The sequence below is a fragment of the Gopherus flavomarginatus genome, chromosome 20 (genome assembly GCF_025201925.1).
Source record: "Gopherus flavomarginatus isolate rGopFla2 chromosome 20, rGopFla2.mat.asm, whole genome shotgun sequence".
Taxonomy (NCBI): domain Eukaryota; kingdom Metazoa; phylum Chordata; order Testudines; family Testudinidae; genus Gopherus; species Gopherus flavomarginatus.
In genome coordinates this window covers 7526657-7552728 of record NC_066636.1, presented here as the reverse complement: position 1 = coordinate 7552728, position 26072 = coordinate 7526657, and the positions used below count along the sequence as shown (strand labels likewise).

The 26072-nt window shown below is 45.2% G+C and overlaps 2 protein-coding genes and 1 non-coding gene across 3 annotated transcripts in view; 2 read left to right on the top strand and 1 right to left on the bottom strand.

Moving 5' to 3' along the window:
* Positions 1 to 26072, bottom strand: part of LOC127037812 (zinc finger protein 333-like) — a 1302204-nt gene that overhangs the window by 1108422 nt on the left and 167710 nt on the right. The window lies entirely within an intron of this gene.
* Positions 1015 to 1087, top strand: TRNAK-UUU (transfer RNA lysine (anticodon UUU)). The gene has a single exon. It is a non-coding gene; the product is annotated as a tRNA-Lys (tRNA).
* LOC127038325 (zinc finger protein 79-like) lies at positions 1909 to 23214 on the top strand. The gene is given in 3 exon segments (XM_050930910.1): positions 1909 to 1925; positions 22345 to 23165; positions 23168 to 23214. Coding segments are annotated over 3 exon segments (885 nt in total).

Genomic DNA, 26072 nt, shown 5'->3' with positions numbered 1-26072 from the left:
CTGGATTTGCTATTTAACTAAAAAAAGAATAAGGCCTCACTCAGGGCGCCGGATGGAGGAGCAGGCTGGGGCTAAGACTGCTAAGAGAGTGAAAGCATCAGGTTTTCTGTATTGTTTTCTGCCCTCATTTTCTGAGCAGTTTTCCTTCAGCATCAAATTTGCTCAGTTGGTAAAGCATCAGACTTTTAATCTGAAGGTCCAAGGTTCAAGTCCCTGGTCAGATAGAAAGACAATTCCCCAAGATTTTCAGAAGGCATCTCTTGAGGACTCTCTTAGACTTCATTTTTCCCTTTTCAGAACTTGGCCTTTCCTAGGAAGGGCTCTTTACTGCTTGGGACTGAAAGTGCTACTTCCTTACCTGTCCATTGGCATTACAGTCTGGAGGAAGAAAGGCCTCTGGGCCTGCAACAAAATGCTGTGTGCTGATTTTTTGAGCAAATGTAGGGCTGGCCAGGAAGGCATATTCCCACTGGGTATTCCCTGAGAGAAAAAATTGTCCCCACAGAGTCTTTCATGCTAGAAGTCAAACTCTCTTGATAGGTCCCCTGCTGGTTCTATGGTGTAAGGGCTGGTATTCAAAGCTGTGAATCCTAAAATCAAAGTTCAAGCCCCTGTAGAATTGTGGGGTCCTTTCATTGTCAGCTAATTATTCTGGGATTTCCAACGCTTCCTCTTGCTCTCTCCAATGACGTGGTAGCCTGTCTCTTGCCTGCTAGCTGTTGTGACTCGCACAAGAGGGCATGTTTGATCCCAAAGCAAGACCCTCCATTAGGCTCAGTCTGAATAGAGGTCAATGTAGCACTGCATGAGACAGGTCAATTTTATTTTGCTTTATATAACTGTGTTTTCTCCTGGATCTGATATTTAACTAAAAAAAGAAGAATGTCTCTGGGTGCCACATGGAGAAGCAAGATGGGCTTAGGGCTGCTAAAGAAGCAAGAATAGCAAATTTTCTGCATTCTTTTTCTTGACTAGTTTCTCTTCTGCATCAAACTTGCCCTTTTATTCCTGTGAGCCTGGCTAGCTCAGTTGGTAAAGCATCAGACTTTTAATCTGAGGGTCCAGGGTTCAATTCCCTCATCAGGTGAAAAAAGAGCATTTCCACATATGGTACTCCTCCAACAACTGAAAAAGGCATGTTCTCAGGATGTTATTTCACAACAGTCAATTTTTCCTCCAGGACTTAGTCTTTCCTAGAAAGGCCCATGTACTGCCTAGGATGGAAGGGGCAATTTCCTCACATGGCCACTGGCCTCTCAGTCTGGATTAAGAAAGGCCTCTGGGAGTTGCAGCAAACTGTTACATGTCAACTTGGTGAGGAAATGCAGGGCTGCGCCCGCAGGGTCATCCACACCAGAACTCAGCAGAGATCTAGAGGTTCCCTATTGGTCCCATGGTGCAAGAGCAGCCCTCAGGACTTTGAATCCTGCAATCTGAGTTGAAGTCTCAGTAGGATCTGAGGACAATTCCTGTGCGACCTAATCCTGCTGGGTCTTCCAAGGCTCTGTCTTGCTCTCTCAAATGATATGAAAGCCTGCCTTTTGCCTGCTAGCTGTTGTGACTTGAGCACAAGAGGGGATGTTTGATCCAGAAGGCTGGTCGTGCTTGGCGTCCTGTAGGTAGGGATGGGAGCTCCATTTCCTCTGAGTCCTGAAGCTGAGCTGCAGCCTGGCCTAGGAGGCAGCCCTATTGGTTGACCAACTGGCCCAAAGTCACTTGGGCGGTGTTGGTGTTCCCCAGGAAAGCTGAAAAGCCTAAGGGAGGGAGGCTTAATCCTCCTCCCTATCAGTCAGGGTGGAAGAGGAGGGCTGCAAGAGTGGGCAGGTTGATGAGCTGGGTCTTCTAGCATTTAGTTGGGTACATGGTGAGGAATGCAAACTGGGAGAAGCAGTTGCTGGCCTGTGAGGAATGGCTCAGCCGGTGGCGTAAGTAGACCTTGCAATTACCTACAAACCTGTGATGCTCAAGACCTATCTTTCGGCTACAGGGAATTTCCTCAGCCATGTATTTCCCCCTGCTCCATGAGTACTGCTGAGGCTGAACATGATGACCTTCCACTTCTTGTGGGGCAATAGGATATCCCTACCTAGACAGGAGACGTGCGGCTTTTCTGCCATATTAGAAGAGAGGTTGGGCCTGGTGGGCTTTGAAGTCTTTTATGACTTTACTTTGGCTCCCAAGCAAGAGTTGACTCACCTGATCTTTCTTACTTCTGCTCTTTCTCAGCAAGGGGAAGAAAAAGAAGCTCTCCTTCAAGCTGGAGTCAGAAGGACAACATAAGGATGACTTCCTGAGTTCCGGCTCCAGTCCGTTGCTCTGCCAGCTGACCCATCGAAGGGCTGCCATCACTTTCTCCAGGTTCGCCCATCGGTGTGTTCAGAATGGAGAGGGGTGACTAGTGGTGTTCCCCAATGGTGAGTCCTAGGACCAATCCTATTCAACTTAATCATAAATGATCTGGAGAAAGGGGTAAACAGTGAGGTGGCAAAGTTTGCAGATGATACTAAACTGCTCAAGATAGTTAAGATCAAAGTAGACCTCACAAAACTAAGTGATTGAGCAAAAAAATGGCAAATGAGATGTAATGTGGATAAATGTAAAGTAATGCACATTGGGAAAAATAACCCCAACTATACATACAATATGATGGGGGCTAATTTAGTTACAGTTAATCAGGAAAGATATCTTGGAGTCGTCGTGGATAGTTCTCTGAAGACGACCATGCAGTGTTCAGAAGCAGTCAAAAAAGCAAACAGGATGTTAGGAATCATTTAAAAAGGGATAGAGAATAAGACAGAGAATATTTGCCCTTATATAAATCCGTGGTACACCCACATCTTGAATTCTGCGTATAGATGTGGTCTCCTCATTTCAAAAAAGATATACAGGCACTAGAAAAGGTTCAGAGAAGGGCAATTAAAATGATTAGGGTTTGGAATGGGTCCCATATGAGGAGAGATTAAAGAGACTAGGACTTTTCATTTTTGAAAAGAGGAGACTAAGGGTGGATATGATAAAGGTATATAAAATCATGAAGGATGAGGAGAAAGTGAATAAGGAAAAATTATTTACTTGTTCCCCTAATAAAAGAACTAGGGGCCACCAAATGAAATTAATGCACAGCAGGTTTTAAACAAATAAAAGGAAGTTCTTCTTCACACAGTGCACAGTCAACATGTTGAACTCCTTGCCTGAGGAGGTTGTGAAGGCTAGGACTATAAGAGGGTTTAAAAGAGAACTAGATAAATTAGTGGAGGTTAAGTCCATGAATGGCTATTAGCCAGGATGGGTAAGGAATGGTGTCCCTAGCCTCTGCTTGTCAGAGAATGGAGATGGATGGCAGGAGAGAGATCACTTGATCATTGCCTGTTAGATTCAAGCCCTCTGGGGCACCTGGCATTGGCCACTGTTGTCAGACAGGACACTGGGCTGGATGGACCTTTGTTCTGACCCAGTATAGCCATTCTTATACTCTTATGAAGGGAGAGGCAGAGTTCTCTGACAGAGTTTCTGTGGTGTAGTAGTTATAACGTTTACCTCACATGCAAAAGGTCCCTGGTTCAAAACCAGGCAGAAACAAAATTGCTTAGTTTTTCCAGTTTCCCTGGCTGTTTAGCAAAGTTCCTACTGCTGCCACTGGCATGTACCTGTGATAAACCAAACCCCTGCAGGACAGAGGCTGGGGAAATGAGCAGAGAAAGAGCCTTGACATCAGCAGAGGAAAGCTAGAGGATCTGGGTCAGTCACCTTTTGGAGCCTTGTGGCTTGGTCTCCTCTGCCCTGGGAGGTTGGCTGGTGGAGACTAGCTCTTCCTGCTGGCCTCCTTTGTGTGACTTGCCAAAGGAGGAAGTGAGGCAAGAATGGGGCAAAAGAGGAAAGTCGAGCTGAGGAAGGCATAGCAGAAGCTAAGCCCCTCAGTGTGGCTAAGTGGGGTTAGTAGAGCGCCACCATTCGTTCTGCAAAGCCTGGTTAGGTGCAGTTGGCTGCTGGGAGGTAGGATCCTGTGCCTGCCTCGTGGCTTCCTAAGGATGGCTACTTGCAACCCAGGAGAGGACGGATGGTTCTGGGTGAAAGGAAGACAAGCAAAGCTCTGGGAGGAAATTTGGGTGCGGGGTGCGGGCTTTCTGCTTTGAGGTTGGGGTGCAGGAGGGGGTGGTGCTTACCCCGGGCACTGCAACTCCCGAAGTGACCAGTACACACAACCCTGTGACAGCAGCTCTCAGGTCAGCGGGGACAGTGAGTCTCCATGTGCCGCTACCTGCAGGTGTGGCCCCCAGAGCTCCCATTGGCTGCAGTTCCTGGCCAATGGGAGCTGTGGAGTTGGTTCTCGGGGCAGAGGCAGCACATGGAGACACTCCCCCACCCCAGGGGATGCTGGGAAATGCCAGACACTTCTGGAAGCGGCACGGAGGGACAGAGGCAGAGTGTGCAGGGAGCCATCTTAGTGCTGCTAGCACATCTCTGCACACCCATTGTGGGAGGGGGGCAGAGGGCCTCCATGCGCTGCCTGGAGTAGGGGCAGAGCACAGAGCTGCCTCCCCTCTCAGGTCTATTACAGGAGTGGGTGAGTGGGCTCTTTTGGCCAGCAAGATGCAGCAGGTCAGACTAGATGATCACACTGGTCCCTTCTAACCCTTAATGCTCTGAGTCTAAAAGGGAGAGGGAAGTAAGGGAAAAAAACCCCAAAGATTGTAATACTAGGGTGACTCCACCTGCTCACTGTATAGTCCTGCCCCTTTCTTCCTTCACTGGGTGTTTAATGACCTGCAGGACGTTGATTCTCTCATTCCGTTGATAAACTGATACAATGTGAAGGAAATTAAACTAGTTTCCTGCTGAGAAAACAGCACCTCAGCGTGGTGGCTGGAAATTGAACCTAGGTCTACTGCTCAAAAGGCAGCTATGCTCACCCCTATACCACCAGCACATCTGGGGAAACTGCTCATTATGCTTGCCCATTGAGGCTAGACCAGAATTGAGGCATTTTCCTGCCTGTTAAAATGTACTGGATTCTCTTCACAAAAAAGCAAAACACCTCTATCTTCACCTGGGTTTGAACCATCAGCCTTTCAATTAGCCACCAACTTTGTTAATCACAGACACAGGTAACTGCCTACTTCCCAGGCTTGCGTACGAAGCACCTGCAGGGATACAACTGGTTAGTGAGGGAGGCGCACTGCTGGGGTTATGAGTTCAGGCCTCACCCAACACACCGTTTTTCATTAGCCACAGAGCTTCCCCCATTGCTTTGTCTCATTCACATGGAAAGTGCCATACGAGGGTGATGAGAGTAAATTCTAAACTCTGAAATGTGGCGGTGGCCCAGAGATTGGGATAAGGGGTTTGAAGAGAAAGAGCTCTAGGAGTATAAAACCAGACAGTGTCCAGGGGCAGGTACGGTACAATGCCTCAACAGGGAGCCATGCGGTGTGGGGGGGTGTTCCACTCTCTCTGTGAAATGTCCTGAGAGGTATTTGAAGATGAAGATAACGCAATGGCTAACAAGTGACTGGCACGTCCTGGGTTCAAGAAAGGAAGGGACTTTGGTTAATTGTCTGAAGATTTGCGTTACCGTCACTGTCTGACCCCCATTCAGCTCGGAGCAGGTTTGTACGTTGCTGGGTGGAACACACAGACTCCTGTAGAGCAGAGGCAGCTGTTTCCATGGCAGAGAGCCTGACACTTAGGAGACTTTCTATACTTGCTGTTTTGAAGCAATTCAATAAAATAACGGTGGAGCTACAATGTCCAGTCCAATATTTCAGCCCCCTGCTGCAAAAACGCTATTTTAGAATCTACACAGGAGGCTTCCAGTGCTAGGACACCTGACCAGAGAGCTCAGTGGGGGTATAACAGCTGCTGACTCTGAGGGTCCTGGGCTAAATCCACTTGCTGGTGAAAGTGTTTTGATTTATTTGATTGATAATGAGCACCAGCTACCAGGGGAGAAGCCTTGTGAGTCGCTGCCACTGGGAAAGGGCAGAGGGAGAGGGAACAAGAGGAGAAAGGCAGAGACATTGGATACGAGGAATTGCGGGGAGAAGAAAGAGAGAACAGAGAGACAAAACATGATTGAAGCAGAACCGGTGTCCCAACTCGATCTTGTTCATCACAGGTGTTCAGAGAGACAGGTAGTTGCAGGTTTTCCAGTATCAAGTCTGAACTTTGATTCTAACAATGTGAGTTCAAATATCAAGGGGATCTCCACAGACTTGATCTCTTCCCCCTTTCCCTTTTAGTATTTTTATTTTGATGTATTTGGCTTAACCGTGATCTTCTCTTTCCCCACCTGTACTGCAATTTGGGGATTATTTTTATTTTGCCTCCCTTTTGTTCATGTCATTATAATTGTAACTGCAAAGGAATCTGCAGGAGCAAAAACTGACTCAATACTTTATTTCCCCATCATGCCAGAACATCATACAAACATCTCACACAGCTGGAATCATAACACGGAAGGCCAGGGGATGGGAGATGCAGGTTTCCAAGTGTTCTGTCTTTCTCAGATGAAAACATTCCAGCCCCTTGTGTGCCTCCATCGTGTATGACCTGCTGGACTTTGACACACTTATTGTCTCATTCTATGGATGTGATAGTAACACAATGTGACTGAAATTAAACCACTTGCAGACTAGGAGACAGAAGACAAAAAGGCCATTATTGCACTGGCTGGGACTCAAACCCAGATCAAATGTTTGGACAGCACCTATGCACAACACTATAGTACCAATGCATCTAGTATGAACAGCTTTCCCGCAGGCTCTGTGTGCTGGCGAAAGGGGTGATAGATGACCATGGAATTAATGAGCAGGGTGGGTGGGCTGAAAGTTGCCTGACGGCAGGGAGCAGAGTTCGAATCCCAGAGTGACTGAAAGGGGCAAAGGTGAAATCAGAGCTCATTGGGAGCTAGCCCCACCCCAGGAGAGGGGAAGTGAAACTCAATTTCACTCATAGAAAAATCTTCCCTGAGAAGGAAGGGAACAGCTTGTTTTAAAGACAAGGTTTATGTTTGTTCCTGCTACATATGGAGGGGCTGGGTAGTTCTGATTCCAGCCCCCCAGACTCTGGGAGGATAAGGAACAAATTCAGGCTGCCGGTCACCTGCAGGAGCAAGATGATTTTTTGACAGTGAGGGATGCCTCGTCCTAAAGGCCTTTGTCTTCCCCCTTCTAGTGACTGTTTGGTACCGGAATGCAGCCAGCACTCCTGGGTCTCTGCTGGGGAAATAATGTTTCTGTGCAAAACACCAAAGCTTTTAACAGAAAGAAAGAAAAGGAGATGGCAACACAATGGGCCTTGCACATAAGGAATGAAACACAAGATGCTTCTCCCACATGCATTGACTTTTAACCTTGGTTGCAATGTTGTTGTATCCATGTTGGTCCCATGGGTCCTCTGGGGGGCGCCTGACATTGGTCATTTTCAGAAGACTGGACAGTGGGCTAGATGAACTGGTCTGACTCAGTAGGGCTGTTCTTATGTTCTAACTGCTATTTAGGAAAGAGAAGACCTTTCAGGCTACACAAAACTGAAGCAGGGTGCTGGGTTAGCTCTAAAGCTTGTCTCTTTCTCCAACAGAGGTTGGTCCTCTACAAGCTCTTACCCTCACTCGCCTTGTCTCTCTTGGCCTCTGAAAAGTGTTTTCTCTCCACTCCCTTTGCATAGAAGTTAAGTTTCCCTTTGGGCAACTATCAGGCAGAAGCAATTGTATTGACCGTGACACTAGAATTGAAGATTTAATATTATAAACAAATGAGTCTAAACCTGAGGTTCTGGTTTCCACATTGGTTTTTCTAACTCAGTTCCCAATTCTCTTCTAGAAAGGCTTCCAGGCTGCCTGCCCAGCCCAACAAAAGTGGCTAGGAGAGAGTCCACAATCCTGCTCTTTCAGGTAGTGGAAGGCTGCTATCAAATCCCCCCTCACTCAGTCAGTCCCCAGCCTGTGGCAGTGCATATGATTCTTCCATCCTAATTGCAGAACTCTGCACTTCTCCTTGTTGAACCTCCGCAGATTTCTTTTGGCCCAATCCTCCAATTTGTCTAGGTCACTCTGGACCCAAACCCTGTCCTCCAGCGCTTGGATTCTTTACATGCTTTCACAGAGTGAAGAGCATAAGTTCCATGATTTCATAGGGCAGACTTTTGTGCTATTGGGAGCTTTCCCTGTGCGAATTTGACAGGTGGATCAACATAGAGACACACTGTGACCTTTCTCAGGATTCTGAGGACTGTGAGTCTCCTTGTTGCCACCTGCCACAAGGAAGAGGGAGTTTTGCATTTGGCAGCTGGATATTAGTGACCAAACTCACCAGCCTGCTGGAACTCAAGGACCCTCCTCTGAGTTACAGCAGCCACCCTAACCCCTGAGTTCCTCCAGTGTGTCCACCAGATATTTGGTGAAATCCCAGAACTTCTCTTACTGAAGTATCCCAAGATACAGTAGCAAGGGTCCACAGTAAAACTAGTATCTCACGCAGCATTTGAGTACAGTTATTGAACAAGCAAAAAAAATATTTAACGGATAGAGATTTAAACAAACAAATGTGAGTGATGGATACCAACTGTTATCAACTAAAAAAAGGCAGAAAATGATAGAAAAGAAAGGCCAGCACAAAAAACAGAGAGAGGAACAATAAGATACTAAAAGGACAATGGTTGGAACTCTCCATTTCTCTCAGTCCTTGGATTGATGGGTATTAGAGCTGTAGCAATAGTTGAGGAACCAGGGTAAATTAAATCAAATTAACTTTTCAAGATTAGCCATCATTTCCTGTATGACTAACAAAAACAAGACAACTTTCAGTTTTCCAAAATAATTCAGATCATCACACAGTCTCTTACTCTTTGTACTCTTTAATCAATAACTTCACCTATAATTTCATTTTAATTGGTAACAACAACATATTCAAAGATCACAAATTGTTGTCATATGTTACTTTTCTTTTAATCCCCATTGCCAACAACTGAACCGTGGTTCTTATTGTGGTTTGTCCCAATGTAGGACCCAACCACTTCTGTGAGTTCATATATCTCAGGATCTTCTGCCATACGTGTTGGTAGAAGGGGTCTTCTATGTCGGAATCTTTGCATCATGGAGAAAAATACCTCTCTTTTCACACTTTCTAATCTTTCAAAGTAGGAGGAGGTAGAGAAGTAATGTAAATGCATAAAGCACAAGAGAAACCTCTCTGGTCTACACTAAAGACATTTATCAGGATAACTATATTGCTTAGGGGTGTGAAAAATCCACACAGCAGAGCAACGTAGTTACAGAGCCCTAACCTCCTGTGTAGATAGTGCTACATGAGCGGGAGAGCTTCTCCTGCCAACAAAGCCACCGCTGCTTGCGGGGCCTGGACTAATCAAGTCCGATGGGAGAAATCTCTCCCATTGGCTTAGAGCATCTGTAATAGCAGTGCTACAGCAGCGCAGCTACATTGGTGCAGTTGTGCCAACATCAGCTTAATTATGTAGCCACAGCGTCAGACACAAAGCCATAGTATCAGGACTCAACATGCAAGTATCCGGAAGTCTGAAATTGGAGGCTGACAAATTCGTTGCCTCATTGGTTACCATCATTTCTACAGCCTGAAAGTCCTTGTTACCCAGCCAGGCAGCCAGTTTGGGATCCACAGGGAAGGAATGTCCTATGAAGCACTCTCTCTTTGCATCCAAACAGTGAAGGATGACTCTTCTCAATCTAACCCTGGCATACTTTGGAAGTGTAATCAGGGACACTGAAGTAGGAAGTGGAGTTGTACAAACAATTTTCCTTGGGTCACCATAGCTTCCTTAACTGGGGTGGAAACCAAGAACTGGGTGTGGACTCTTTCTACCTCAGCTCTTTCCAAATCCTTGGTCTTGGATAGGGGAAATTTACACTTCTCTGAAGTAGAATCCTTTACAAAACCACTTAAAATCTCAGCAGTGTTAATGAGGAATGGCTTCCTGAAACATACCTAGTTTTTCTTTAATTCAGTGGCAGAGGTCCAGGAAAGGGACTGGATACAGGCCTGGATCAGAATCTTCGTTAGTTACCACAGCTGGAGATTCTATTAAAAAATGGGCATTTTTCTGAAGATATTACATTTTCAACACTGGTTTTATTTTATACAAATCTTTAGAGCCTACAAAGGATAAATTCGACAAGAACTCCACTTCTATTTCCTCAACATCTGTGTCATGAACGGCTGCATTTCTCATAGCATAGGATTAGCTAGGAGAGATCTTCTGTAGGACCTTGGTTACAAAAGCTTTGAGAACCAAACACATGAGCATTTTGCCTAGTTCAAAATCACTTACCATGGAATTCTCTTCCCAGATCATCTGAGACAATATTGCCTTAAACAACTGAAACACGCTGTGGGGGGAGGGATAGTTCAGGGGTTTGAGCATTGGCCTACTAAACGCAGGGTTGTGAGTTCAATCCCTGAGGGGGCCATTAAGGGAACTGGGGTAAAAATCTGGGGATTGGTCCTGCTTGCAGCAGGGGGTTGGACTAGATGACCTCCTGAGGTCCCTTCCAACCCTAATAGTCTATGATTCACTCATGTGTCTATGATCATATGCACTTCCTTCAGTTAGTTGGGGTTGTGCTGTTGTTCACCATTTCCAAGTGGAGATTTTAAATCAATGCTGTTTCTTTGTTAGCCTGTCCAGTAAATTAGAGAGTTCACTCCTGTTGATAGAACTCCACTTCAACTTTCTCTATGTCATCATGGAGGGATGGGGAAAAAGCAAAGCTGAAATCATAAATGTGGACTTAGTAAAGGGTCATTGTCTTAAATTCTTCAATAAATCTGAGCTACATCCTATCAAAATGAACTAATATCCAATTGGGTGACCAAACAGCCTTCAGGAAAGATAGAAACCCACATCACAGAGAGAATACATTACAAAGAAAGTGTCAAGTGAAATTCCGGAGCAGGTTACATCTGATTATTCAGAACCGAGACAAGAGATTCTCCCACCACATTGTCCTCTGATCCATTCAAACCTGCTTTCCTCATTCCTGTCTCCATAGTCAGTTATGTTATTTACAAATTTTTTAGTATTCTAGATTCCCCATAATAAGGGAAAAACAGCCCTCTTCCCAGAAGTGGCTTTACAATAGATGGAACCTGGGATTTAAACTCTAAATGATCACACTCTATTTGGAATCCATTTGAATTCCCCTCCCAGGACTTTTGACACTCATCTCCAGTCACAGCGATTCTGATATAGGATTAAAGTAGTAAAAACATCATCTGCAAGCACAGACAACAGAGAATGCTTCATCACATGACACTTTGAGAAGTGGATGGATAGAATGTGATGAACATAAACTCTGCATGGCTCAGACAAAAGGTAACAGTTCTGCAGTGAAGGAGAAGGAGGGAATCTTTGAGTCACCCCATCTCCTTCCAGTGTCACGGAAGCTGAAATGACACTTTTTTCCTGCCCCTGCTCCTCTTCATTTACATCTAATTTGAAAAATTCCCAATATAACTGCTCTTCAGCACAACCCAGAGCAACGTGAGAACAACTGGCAATGATACAATCTGTATCATTGGTGACTAACAATAACTTTGCCATAGGAGGAATGGTAGAAATGTGACGTTCTCTGGTTCCTCATAGGAAGGGCACACTCAAATTACTTGTGGGAAAATAGAAAGGACAAATAGGTCCATCTCAAAAGAGGGCGAACTGCAAAAGGCAAAAATGGGCCACTCATCTGGACAAGTAGAGGGATAATGGTGCTGCAAACAGTTCAAAGAGCTTTAAAAGTTACTATGTGGGAATCAGGAAAAGTGTTAAAGAAAAGAAAGTCTTGATAGCCCTAGAGATTGTTACAATGTTGATCTCACTTGCAGATTCCCTGATGGCTAACATGGACTGAGAGCCAAGAGAAGGTTTTCCCACACTCACAGCATTTATAGGGCCTCCCCCTGTGTGGATTCTCTGATGCTCAGAAAGGGCCGAACTCTTAATGAAGCATTTTACACACTCACAGCATGTATACGGCCTCTCCCCAGTGTGAATTCTTTGATGAGTAATAAGGTTTCAGCTGCGATAGAAGGTTTTCCCACACTCACTGCATTCATAGGGTCTTTCACCTGTGTGGATCCTCTGATGTCTAGAAAGGGCTGATCCATCAGTGAAGCTTTTCGCACACTCATGGCATTCATAGGACCTCTCCTCGGTGTGGGTTCTCTCATGTTCAGAAAGGGCTGATCTGTGAGTGAAGCATTTTCCACACTCACAGCATTTATACGGCCTCTCCCTTATGTGAATTCTTTGATGGGTAATAAGGTTTGAGCTGGGATTGAAGGTTTTCCCACACTCACTGCATACATAGGGCCTCTCCCCTGTGTGGATCCTCTGATGTCTAGAAAGGGCTGAGCTAATAATAAAGCTTTTCCCACACTCACAGCATTCATAGGGCCTCTCATCTGTGTGGATTCTCTGATGAAGAGAAAGGCCTGATCTGCGAGTGAAGGTTTTCCCACACTCACAACATTTATACGGCCTTTCCCCTGTATGAATTCTTTGATGGGTAATCAGCTTTGAGCTGTTATTGAAGTTTTTCCCACACTCACTGCATTCATAGGGTGTTTCACCTGTGTGGATCCTCTGATGTCTAGAAAGGGCTGATCTGTGAATGAAGCTTTTCCTACACTCACGGCATTCATAGGGCCTCTCATCTGTGTGGATTTTCTGATGCACAGAAAGAGTTGATCTGTGAGTGAAGGTTTTCCCACAATCACTGAATTCGTAGGGCCTGTTCCCAGTGTGGATTCTCTGATGTTTAGAAAGGTCTGAGCTGCGATTGAAGGTCTTCCCACACTCACGGCATTCGTAGGGCCTCTCCCCTGTGTGGATACTCAGATGAACAGAAAGGCTTGATCTGTGAATGAAGTCTTTCTCACACTTAGTGCATGTATTTTTTCTCTTTTGCCTAAGGATTTCCTCTCGTGGTGTGGTTTCCATGAGGACCTTCTGAGTTCCCTGAGAGGAAATACATTTACTCAATTTCTCCCCTGCCTGGTTTCCTTGCTCTCTTTCTGGTCTGTGCTGAATCTCAAAAGAGTTTCCCTCCTCATTACTCCTGGACACATTCCTTTTCGAACTTTGCGATAATGCTCTGTGTTTATCCACTTGCTCAACATTTCCCTGCTGATAATTCTGCTCCTCTTTCTCACATGTCATTGCATCACCTGCTGCGATAGAGACAGAAACCTCAAAACAGGGATGGAAAGGGGAAGACCAAACCAAAACAGGCACTGAAGACAGGTCAAATAAAAATCAGGAACTGAACTCCCCCAAATTTTCCCCTAAATAGGACAGAGGAGGGGGATGAATTCAGCCTTCACATCCTATCCAAATACGCAGGAGGAAGGGAAGAAGCTAATGCCTGGTGTCTGCTAGGATCTACAGGAAGCCATGAGCTATATTTATCCTGAGGATACAACCCCTGCTAGGGACAATAATGAACTGAGAGACCTCCCAAGTGCTTTGCTGGGCATACCAGATGTTTCCTTCAGGCACTTACAGATTCTGAGTTGGTTTAATGTTTTCTCACCTGTGCGGGGAGCTCTCAGGATCTCTCTTTCCTCAGAGCCCTGGAGATCTGGGACCCATAGCTCTTCTCCTTGTTCCAGCTGGGAGATCATATCAGGCTGGGTAAGAGGAAATCTTGCTGAGATGAAAGAAAACAAAGGAGTTCAGTTGATTGCATAAGACTTTGTCATAAAAAAAAATTCTGTTTATTTAACTTCAGTGCTTAGTGTGACCTGGTGGGTCAGAGGCAGTTCTCACTGAAAATGCCAAGATCGAGGCAGGCTGAAAAAGAGATCACCCACACAGGCTATCGAGAAGCTGAAAAAAGAAATCACACCCTTTATTTAATCCCAGTTCCCTGACTCCCAGTCAGCACCTAGATCCAGCACAGTGAGAGGTTATTTAAAAACTGCTCACATAAACAAACCGATCTTCTGACTCCAAAGGTCAGACACCTTACCAGGTCAGTATAGGTTTGGATCTTACCCAAAATACCACACTCCCAGCCAATCCTTTAGCATCTAAACTAAAGATTTAAAGGAAATAAGATAGAATGAAGTGTAATGGGAAAGCAGTCAGATACATTCCAAAATGGATAGATCAGGTTCTTAGCAGTATTAGTGAGTTGCCGGTGTGAAAGTCTATCGGGAACACATCCACAGCTTGGATGACTCATTCTGCCTTTGTTCCAGGGTTCAGTTTGTAGAGAAGTTGCTCCAGAGGCAGGAAGGAGGATTGATGACAAAACGGAGATGATGCAGCTGCGCTTTATATTCCTTTTGCTATGTGACTTGTTCTTCCTGTGTCCCAAACACAAGATTCACAGCACATGGCATGGAAAAGCCTTGGAGTTCTCATTACACAGGCTTACCCGGGAATGTCTTACTGACTCAATAGGTGTATCCCCTTGGTCCTTTCCATGGGCTCATTGTACAGCTGATGACCCTCAATGGGCCATCAAACTGGCTAGGTAGTGTTGATGCCAATATGTCTGGAGGTGTCACCCAGAAACACTGCCCAGGTCTGGAAATACAGATATACCCTACATATCTATAACTCACAATACAAAGGTGATCGAAATATAGAAACAAAATGATCATACTTGGAAAATCATAACATTTTCACTGACACCTTTCATGGCATATCTAGCCCGATTCATTGCAATTTTATCAGATTTTATTATTTTATTATTAATACCAAAGTGTCTCACAATTCCATACAGTGTCACACTTGGAAACCAGTGAATTTCCAGGTCCATGAAGATGCCGAACACTATGCTTAGAGCGATTGAAATACCCACAAAGTTGATGGGAACACAAACACAGATACTGTGTCAATCTGTACCCCTGAGTTCACTCTTCTAGAAAATTATGATCAATTTTGTACCCAGTATGGCTTGTGAGGTATCATTTGAAAACCTATAACCTACGGAATATTATCCTCCTGTTAAAATGGGTAGTAACACTGTATGTAAAGTTATGAGATTCTACAGTATGATATTACTGGAAAAGTTACAATTCTGGGGAACACCCAAAAAACCATTTCCTCAGAGACAGCAAGGCAAACAGCTGGTCAGAAAGCCATTCTACTGCAGGAGGAAGGTGTCAAGAAGACATTTACATTCCATCACAGGGGCCTGTTGATTCTGTTGTAGAAAATGACCACACGACTGATTTTGAATCAGCTCAGACTGAGGCTCTTTTCTTGGTTACAAGCATGCAAGGGCAGACAAATCCACTTTGGCTGCACTGAGCATGCACACATGAATTGAGCATGCGTAGTAACCTTTGCTGTCACCGCTGCCCTCTCTCTGCCCTCACTTCTACTCAGGAGCACAGATGGTTTCCTTATGTCCTGCCCCCTTTCTCCCTAGAGAGCAACGAGCAACACCCAGGGTGACCTCCCCTTCCCTAAAACCCCTGAGAAGTTCCCTGTTCCCCTCCCGCCATTGTGCCCCATTTTCTCTCCATTTCGCCAGTGTCCAGCTCTCATTGTGGCTGGTGGGGTTTTGAGGGGTATCTGGGATCCCTGGCCAGGGACTCTGCGGACTGGGTGCCAGGAAATATCTGGTGGGCTCCTGGCTGTGTTTGTGGGGGTGTCTGGGTACCCTGGCGGGGGGGTCTGGGTTCTGGGTACTGGGGGGTGTTGAGGGGCTGCTACTAACCATGATCCTTCTCCCTGATCAGTTTGTGACAGAATCTTGGCTCCAAGCACTGCCAGGCAGTCCCCGGCCAGGCCCAGTTACTGTTATAACTTTCTATCCACTTGTCAAACACTGTGAGGTGAAATCACTGATTTTTCTTTTCTCCTCTCTTGAAAACTGCAGGAACTGCAGGAATATTCATTCCCTTCCTCCCAGCCCTTATCCTAGATCTGGGGGGTGTGAGAGGTGGGAAGGGGGTCAGCACTGCCACACAATGGTCTTTTCCACAGCATTCTAGACTCATTTCTGAAATCTGTTGTGATTGAGACTATTGTTAATCCAGAGTCACTGTATGGAAAGACAAGGAGTGACTCCAGATGGACAGTGGGGCAAATGAGATCAGCAATTCTCCCTGTGAGGAGGAGCTCCCATTAGCTGCTCTCCCCAGAGAGCTAAAGGAGGGAAGCTGCTTAGATGCTCTTTCCCTCTCTGCTCAGGATATTGGGGTTCATCTTCCTGGGTCAGATGCTGTAGCCTCCATTGTGATCTGGGAGACCAGGCTTGGCAGCTGTTGCTCCCCCAGTGGGGTTCTGTGCTGGGAAGTGACCTTAGTTAAAGCTTCTTTTCTGCCCAGCCCAGCTGATGACTTTCTCCAACTCATACTAGCCCCTTGTGGGAGACCTGGGCCCTGTTAATACCAATTCTACCACAGACTCCAGGTAACTGAAAGACCTCAGGGAAAGTGCTGGGGATTGGCAAGAAAGTGAGTCTGCACAAACAGCCCTTCCTCGTTTCTCCTCCCATTAACAATTGCCAGGAGAAAATCCAGCCATAGGAGAGCAAAGCCCCCAGGAATGGGACTTTCCCAGCCAGAGGGGCAGGGAGAGAGGACATTGGAAGGAGAGACTGAAAGAGGCAGTGGGAGAAAAGAGTGGAGGGAGAGATTTCCAGCTCTCTAGTCCACCCAGACACATGTATTGCTGCATCCCTGGGCAGAACCACTTTCCAGTGAACAAAACAAGGATCAGAGAGAGGAAAAGCCAGTTCCTGACTCCATATTCCCCTGCTGGGGTGTGGCTGCCGTGGGGTGAGTGTCCGAGGGAGTCCCCCACAGTGACTCCTTTGGTTCTGCTCTTTTCTAGCCTTGTGTTCAGAGACTTTGTTATGAGGTGAGGGGAGGGTGAAGGGAGGTTAAAAATCTCTCTGTGGGCTTAGCCTGGCAGCAGGGGCCAGGTCTACAGTGTAATAACATGCTTGATCTCTTTCTCTGCATGGCAGAATCTAGGGTGTCTGTCTGCAGGGAAAGGGCCTGGGAGAATCATCTGATGAAATTAACTAAAGCCTGTTCTGAAACCCTCACAACTGTCCTTATCACCCAGACAGGTGATAGAATGACTTTCTTTTTTTGCTCCAGCTCATCCCATCCTCCCATGTGAGAGGGAAGAGAAATGAGTGCAGGGGAGCCTGTTAAGGTAGGGATTATCGGGAGGTTGCTGGTGGGTTCCTGCAGGGCGGGAGAGGGACAGCAAATACACCAGAGATGGGAAGATTTGCACAGTCTGGTTTGGAGGTTGGAGCGGGGCAGGAAATGCACAGGGTGGGGAAGGGAGTAGGACAGTTTGAGATAAACCTGCTGGGAGTTGTTTATTAAGTGGCCTAGATTCTAGGAACAGGCCCACGAGATTAGGTGGTGGAAATACCCTAATTTGTGAAACTGAGAATAACCCACCTTCATAGAGCTAGTCAAACTGACCAGACTCCCAGTGCTGGAGCCTGACCTGACTAACCAGCGGCTGCTGTGAGATATAAAGGGGGCATCCATCAGTGAGGTTTAGGGGAGCTGCCCCGCCCTTCATATCCAGCTCCTCATGATGAGGTTATTGGGCTTCCTACCAGGGAGCTCTCTCTGGACCCTGCCATGGCCTCCATCTCCTATATCGGTTGGTGGCTAGTAGGGGGGTGATGGATCTGCTGAGAGAGACAAGGGGCTCTCTCTTGGTCCCCTTAACGTGGTGTTTCCAGGATGCTCTTTGCAGGGTGGGGGTGTGACTCTGTTAACTATGATCCACCCAGAGCTTGCATTTGATTGGTTCCTCTCCCCAACAAAGAGTGGGGCTGAGAGTGGGACATCACGTACTGAGTGTTGGACTCTTACTCTTTCAGGGGCCGGTGACCTTCGAGGAAGTGGCTGTGTATTTCACCAGGGAAGAGTGGGCTCTGCTGGACCCCACTCAGAGAGCGCTCTACAGAGATGTCATGCAGGAGAACTATGAGAATGTGACCTCGTTGGTTAAGGATTCCCATCCCCTTGGTTCTTGGAATAGGAAATGAAGAGATAAGGTTCATGCCAACCCCACAATGCCACCTGTACTCTACCCTGTTTCAGCATCACCCAAATATGCCAGTGACACACACACATACTGCCACATGTCCTCCCCTGCTGCAGAACATTTTGGGAACAGAGCACTGGAGCCATATCGCACAGTTTCAAATAGCTCCTGTTGGCTCAAGGGAATTTCTTTGAGATGGGATGACCATAGCTGCATGGAGTATTCCAGATGTGGGTGTACCATGAGTTTATATAGAGGCAATAGGAGATTTTCTGTTTTATTATCTATCCCTTTCTTAATGATTCCCAACATTCTGTTCATTTTTTTTCACTGCTGCTGCAGATTGAGTGGATGTTTGCAGAGAACTATCCACAGTGACTCCAAGGTCTATCTCTTGAGTGGAAACAGCTACTTTAAACCCATCATTCTGTATATATAGTTGGGATTATGTTTTCCAATGGGCTGCAGTATGTGTTATCCTGACATCTAGTACTGCTGAGATCCTGAATTCAGTGATATCCCTGCCCTTCCTGTTCCCTTTCTCCACCGAACCCCACCAGCCCATGCTTCCTGTTCCCAGCTTCCCCAGGACTCTCTCTCTTTGTCTCTGTCTCTGGACCTCTCTGTCAGCAAAGATGCAGTGCCAGGGAGACTTGCCTTCTCTCTGGAGTCTTTGATTTCTGGGACATAGACTTACTTTCTCTGTGTTTTAGAAGACTCTTTGAAATTGAGTGTCTGTGATATTAACCACAGTGCAACCTGGACTGTTGAACAGCTCTGTTCCCTCAGTTCCCAACCTGGGGTGCCTTTTCCACTGCTCTACTGTGAGAGCAGCCACTCCTGGGCAGTTCACACACGGTCTCCAGCATGTAACTCACTCCCAATTACACAGTTTTGAGTGCTGCTAGTCAGTGACTCACAAATTACAGTATCCCACAGGAAAACCCCAGAAAATTCTGTGCTCCCAGACTTCCCCCAGAAATGTGCATCTTTCCCTGTCCAGCACACTCCTGAACAATGCAAGCTCATATGAAGTCTGTCATTTCATCAGAGGAAAATGACATGTGCCTGCCTTGTTATCCCAGATGGAGTTTCCAACACACTTTAATACAAACACACTGGTTAGATAAAGAATAAAACAAGATTTTTAACTATCAAAAAACATATTTTAAGATACTGATAATGAGACATAAAGCTCAGAATTGTTTACAAAAGAAATGCAAGATAAAACACAAACTAATGTCTAAGTTAACAAGCTGAAACGGATTCAAGGCAAATGTTTCTCTCACCCTGTGCTGAAACAGGCTGGTTTTCCTTTCAGCCAGGACTCGGCCTAACCCACCCCTGCCGCCCACATTCAGATCTTCAGGAGTTGTTATGAGCAGAGGGAAAGGGCAGAGACAGAGAGTCTCATGCATTTTCCTCACCTCTTTTTAGAATTCAGTCCTTTGTACTAGAAACCACTTCAGTTCTCAGCTCAGTCACGGTGGCAGGCTGTCTGTTGGAGATGTGAAAATTGTGCGGGAAAGTCTACAGAAAGAGCTTTGGAGCTCTGGTCAAGCTAGTAGGCCTAAATATTAGCTGAGCTTGTTTCTTTGTATAAAGGGCAGAGAAAGGCAAAGTGGAATGGAAAGTCCCCAAAATTGGGGAACAATGCCTTAGTGTGCCAAAAAGGCCTAAGTAGGTGAAGTGGAAAGTCCCCAAACATACTGATTTGCAATAACCGAGATTGTGAAACATAACCACAGTGGAAGTGTTAGAAAAGTCAAACCACAAACTAGACTAGGAATAACAATAAGAGGAGAGGCCGGATATGGAAAACTGATTGTTCAGCTTGCTTTTGACCTGCATCATATTTTGCAATATATTCCAAATAAGGTAATTAATGTGCAACCTATGTGTCACTGTTTGTGGTTTTAAGCTTTAAAAGGCTTGTGTGATTTTTAGCTCAGGGGGAGAGTATTCCAATAGCTGTCACATCCTGCACGTTTGTAACCAAGAAAAGAGCCTCAGTCTGAGCTGATTCAAAATCAATCCTGTGGTCGTTTTCCACAACAGCTTCAAGAGGTTCCTGTGATGGAATGTGAATGTCTTCTTCACACCTTCCCCCTGCAGGAGAATGGTTGTTTGACCAGCTGTTTGCCTTGCTGTCTCTGAGGAACTGGTCTGTGGATGTTCCCCAGAACTGTAACTTTTTCAGTAATATCATACTGTAAAATCTCATAACTTTACATACAGTCTTACTGCACATTTTAACAGGAGGATAATATCCAGTAGGTTATGGGTTTTCAAATGATACCTCACAAGCCATACTGGGTACAAAATTGATCATAATTTTCTAGAAGAGTGAACTCAGGGGTACAGACTGACACAGTGTGTGTGTGTGTTTTCCCAGCAGATATGTGGGTATTTCAATCCCTCTAAGCATAGTGTTTGGCATCTTCATGGACCTGGAAATTCACTGGTTCCCAAGTGTGACACTGTATGGAATTGTGAGACACTTTGGTATTAATAATAAAATAATAAAATCTGATAAAATTGCAATGAATCGGGCTAGATATGCCATGAAAGGTGTCAGTGAAAATGTTATGATTTTCCAAGTATGATCATTTTGTTTCTATGTTTCGATCACCTTTGTATTGTGAGTTATAGATATGTAGGGTATATCTGTATTTCCAGACTTGGGCAGTGTTTCTGGGTGACACCTCCAGACATATTGGCATCAACACTGCCTAGCCTGTTTGATGGCCCATTGAGGGTCATCAGCTGTACAATGAGCCCATGGAAAGGACCAAGGGGATACACCTATTGAGTCAGTAAGACATTCCCGGGTAAGCCTGTGTAATGAGAACTCCAAGGTTTTCCATGCCATGTGCTGTGAATCTTGTGTTTGGGACACAGGAAGAACAAGCCACATAGCAAAAGGAATATAAAGCGCAGCTGCATCATCTCCGTTTTGTCATCAATCCCCCTTCCTGCCTCTGGAGCAACTTCTCTACAAACTGAACCCTGGAACAAAGGACTGAATGAGCCATCCAAGCTGTGGATGTGTTCCAGACAGACTTTCACACCGGCAACTCACTAATACTGCTAAGAACCTGATCTATCCATTTTGGAATGTATCTGACTGCTCTCCCATTTAATTTCATTCTATCTTATTTCGTTTACTCCTCTAGTTTAGATGCTAAAGGATTGGCTGGGAGTGTGGAATTTTGGGTAAGATCCAAACCTATACTGACCTAGTAAGGTGTCTGACCTTTGGGGTCAGAAGATCATTTTGTTTATGTGAGCAGTTTATAAATAACCTCTCACTGTGCTGGATCTAGGTGCTGACTGGGAGTCAGAGAACTAGGATGCAATAAAGGGGGCTGTGTGATGTCTTTTTTCAGCTTCTCAATAACCTGTGTGGGTGAGCTCTTTTTCAGCCTGCCTCGATCTTGGCATTTTCAGTGAGAACTAGCCCAGGCACACCAGGTCACACTAAGTATTACAGTTAATTTAATAGAATGTTTTTTATTAAAAAGTTTGATGAAATCAACGGAACTCCTTTGTTTTCTTTCATCTGAGCAGGGTTCCCAGTTTCCAAACCTGATGTGATCTCCCAGCTGGAACAAGGGGAAGAGCCATGGGTCCCAGTCCTCCAGGGCTCTGAGGAAAGAGAGATCCTGAGATCTCTCCGCACAGGTGAGAAAACATTAAACCAACTCAGAATCTGTAAGTACCTGAAGGAAACGTCTGGTATGCCCAGCAAAGCACTTGGGAGGTCTCTCAGTTCATTATTGCCCCTAGCAGGGGTTGTATCCTCAGCGTAAATATAGCTCATGGCTTCCTGTAGATCCTAGGAGACACCAGGCATTAGCTTTTTACCTTCCCCCTGCGTATTTGGATGGGATGTGAAGGCTGAATTCATCCCCCTCCTCTGTCCTATTTAGGGGAAAAGTTTGGGGGAGTTTAGATCCTGATTTTTATTTGACCTGTCTTCAGCACATGTTTTGGTTTGGTCTTCCCCTTTCCATCCCTGTTTTGAGGTTTCTGTCTCTATTGCAGCAGGTACTGCAATGATATGTGAGAAAGAGGAGCAGAATTATCAGCAGGGAAATGTTGAGCAAGTGGATAAACACAGAGCATTATCGCAAAGATCGGAAAGGAATGTGTCCAGGAGTAATGAGCAGGGAAACTCCTTTGAGATTCAGCACAGACCAGAAAGAGAGCAAGGAAACCAGGCAGGGGAGAAATTGAGTAAATGTATTTCCTCTCAGGGAACTCAGAAGGTCCTCATGGAAACCACAACACACTAGGAAATCCTTAGGCAAAAGAGAAAAATACATGCACTAAGTGTGAGAAAAACTTCATTCACAGATCAAGCCTTTCTGTTCATCTGAGTATCCACACAGGGGAGAGGCCCTACGAATGCCGTGAGTGTGGGAAGACCTTCAATCGCAGCTCAGACCTTTCTAAACATCAGAGAATCCACACAGGGGACAGGCCCTACGAATACAGTGATTGTGGGAAAACCTTCACTCACAGATCAACTCTTTCTGTGCATCAGAGAATCCACACAGATGAGAGGCCCTATGAATGCCGTGAGTGTAGAAAAAGCTTCACTCACAGATCAGCCCTTTCTAGACATCAGAGGATCCACACAGGTGAAACACCCTATGAATGCAGTGAGTGTGGGAAAACCTTCAATAACAGCTCAAACATGATTACCCATCAAAGAATTCACACAGGGGAGAAGCCATATAAATGTTGTGAGTGTGGGAAAACCTTCACTCGCAGATCACACCTTTCTCTTCATCAGATTATCCACACAGATGAGAGGCCCTATGAATGCCGTGAGTGTGGGAAAAGCTTTATTACCAGCCCAGCCCTTTCTAGACATCAGAGGATCCACACAGGGGAGAGGCCCTATGTATGCAGTGAGTGTGGGAAAACCTTCAATCCCAGCTCAAACCTTATTACCCATCAAAGAATTCACATAAGGGAGAGGCCATATAAATGCTGTGAGTGTGGAAAATGCTTCACTCACAGATCAGCTCTTTCTGAGCATCAGAGAAACCACACCGGGTAGAGGCCCTATGAATGCCATGAGTGTGGGAAAAGCTTCACTGACAGATCAGCCCTTTCTAGACATCAGAGGATCCACACAGGTGAAGACCCTATGAATGCAGTGAGTGTGGGAAAACTTTCAATTGCAGCTGAAACCTTATTACCCATCAAAGAATTCACACTGGGGAGAGGCCGTATACATGCTGTGAGTGTGGAAAATGCTTCATTAAAGTTCGGCCCTTTCTGAGCATCAGAGAATCCACACAGGGGAGAGGCCCTACGAATGCTGTGAGTGTGAGAAAACCTTCTCTTGGTTCTCAGCCCATGTTAGCCATAAGAGAATCTGGAAGGGAGATCAACATTGTAACAATCTCTAGGGCTATCAAGACTTTCTTTCCTTTAATATTATTCCTGATTCCCACCCACATAGTAACTATTAAAGCTCTTCGAACTGTTTGCAGCACCATTATCCCTCAGCTTGTCCAGATGAGTGGCCCATTTTTGCCTTTTGCAGTTCGCCCTCTTTTGAGATGGACCTATTTGACCTTTCTATTGTCCCACAAGTAATTTGAGTGTGCCCTTCCTATGAGGAACCAGGGAACGTTACATTTGTACCATTCCTCCTATTGAAAAGTTACTGTTAGTCACCAATGATACAGATTGTATCATTGCCAGTTGCTCTCACGTTGCCCTGGGATGTGCTGAAGAGCAGTTATATTGGGAATTTTTCAAATTAGATGTAAATGAAGAGGAGTAGGGGCAGGAAAAAAGTATAATTTCAGCTTCCGTGACACTGGAAGGGGATGGGGTGACTCAAAGATTCCCTCCTTCTCCTTCACTGCAGAACTGTTACCTTTTGCGTGGGCCATGCAGAGTTTATATTCATCAAATTCTATACATCCACTTCTCATAAATGCCATGTGATGAAGCATTCTCTGTTGTCTGTGCTTGCAGATGATGTTTTTACTACTTTAATCCTATATCAGAATCGCTGTGACTGGAGATGAGTGTGAAAAGTCCTGGGAGGGGAATTCAAATGGATTCCAAATAGAGTGTGATCATTTAGAGTTTAAATCCCAGCTTCCATCTATTGCATAGCCACTTCTGGGAAGAGGGCTGTTTTTCCCTTATTATGGAGATGCTAGGATACTAAACATTTTGTAAATAACATAACTGACTATGGAGACAGGGATGAGGGAAGCAGGTTTGAATGGATCAGAGGACAATGTGGTGGGAGAATCTCTTGTCTCGGTTCTGAATAATCAGATGTAACCTGCTCCGGAATTTCACTTGACACTTTCTTTGTAATGTATTCTCTCTCTGTGATATAGGTTTCTTTCTTTCCTGAAGGCTGTTTGGTCACCCAATTGGATATTACTTCAGTTTGATAGGATGTAGCTCAGATTTATTGAAGAATTTAAGACAATGACCCTTTCCTAAATCCTCATTTATGATTTCATCTTTGCTTTTTTCCCATCCCTCCATGATGACATGGAGAAAGTTGAAGTGGAGTTCTATCAACAGGAGTGAACTCTCTAATTTACTGGACAGGCTAACAAAGAAACAGTAGTGATTTAAAATCTCCACTCAGAAATGGTGAACAACAGCACAACCCCAACTAACTGAAGGAAGTGCATATGATCACAGTGTATTTCAGTTGTTTAAGGTAATATTGTCTCCGATGATCTGGGAAGAGAATTCCATGGTAAGTGGTTTTGAACTAGGCAAAATGCTCATGTGTTTGGCTCCCAAAGCTTTTGTAACACAGGCTCTACAGAAGATCTCTCCTAGCTAATCCTATGCTATGGGAAATGCAGCCGTTCATGACACAGATGTTGAGGAAATAGAAGTGGAGTTTTTTGTCGAATTTATCCTTTGTAGGTTCTAAAGATGTATATAAAAAAGCAGTGTTGAAAATGTAATATCTTCAGAAAAATGCCCATTTTTTAATAGAATCTGCAGTTGTGGTAACTAACGAAGATTCTGATCCAGGCCTGTATCCAGTCCCTTCCTTGGACCTGTGCCACTGAATTAAAGAAAAGCTGGGCATGTTTCAGGAAGCCATTCCTCATTAACACTGCTGAGATTTTAAGTGGTTTTGTAAAATATTCTACTTCAGAGAAGTGTAACTTAACCCTATCCAAGACCAAGGATTTGGAGAGAGCTGAGGTTGAAAGAGTCCGCCACCAGTTCTTGGTTTCCACCCCAGTAAAGGAAGCTATGGTGACCCAAGGAAAATTGTTTGTACAACTCCACTTCCTACTTCAGTGTCCCTGATTACACTTCCCAAGTACGCCAGGGTTAGACTGAGAACAGTCATCCTTCACTGTTTGGATGCAAAGAGGAAGTACTTCATAGGACATTCCTTCCCTGTGGATCCCAAACTGGCTGCCTGGTTGGGTAACAAGGACTTTCAGGCTGTAGAAATGATGGTAACCAATGAGGCAACGAATTTGTCAGCTCTGATTTCAGATTTCCGCATGTTGAGTCCTGATACTATGGTTTTGTGTCTGACGCTGTGGCTACACAATTAAATTGATGTTGGCACAGTTGCACCAATGTATCTGCGCTGCTGTAGCACTGCTATTACAGATGCTCTAAGCCAATGGCAGAGATTTCTCCCATCGGACTTGATTAGTGCAACCCCCGCAAGCAGTGGTGACTTTGTTGGCAGGAGAAGCTCTCCTGCTCATGTAGTACTATCTACACAGGGGGTTAAGGCTGTTAACTACGTTGCTCAGTTGTGTGTATTTTTCACACCCCTAAGCAATATAGTTATCCTGATAAATGTCTTTTGTGTAGACCAGAGAGGTTTCTCTTGTGTTTTATGCATTTACATTACTTCTCTACCTCCTCCTACTTTGAAGGATTAAATAGCGTGAAAAGAGAGGTATTTTTCTCCATGATGCAAAGATTCCGACATAGAAGACCCCTTCTACCAACACATATGGCAGAAATCCTGAGATATATGAACTCACAGAAGTGGTTGGGGCAAACCACAATAAGAACCA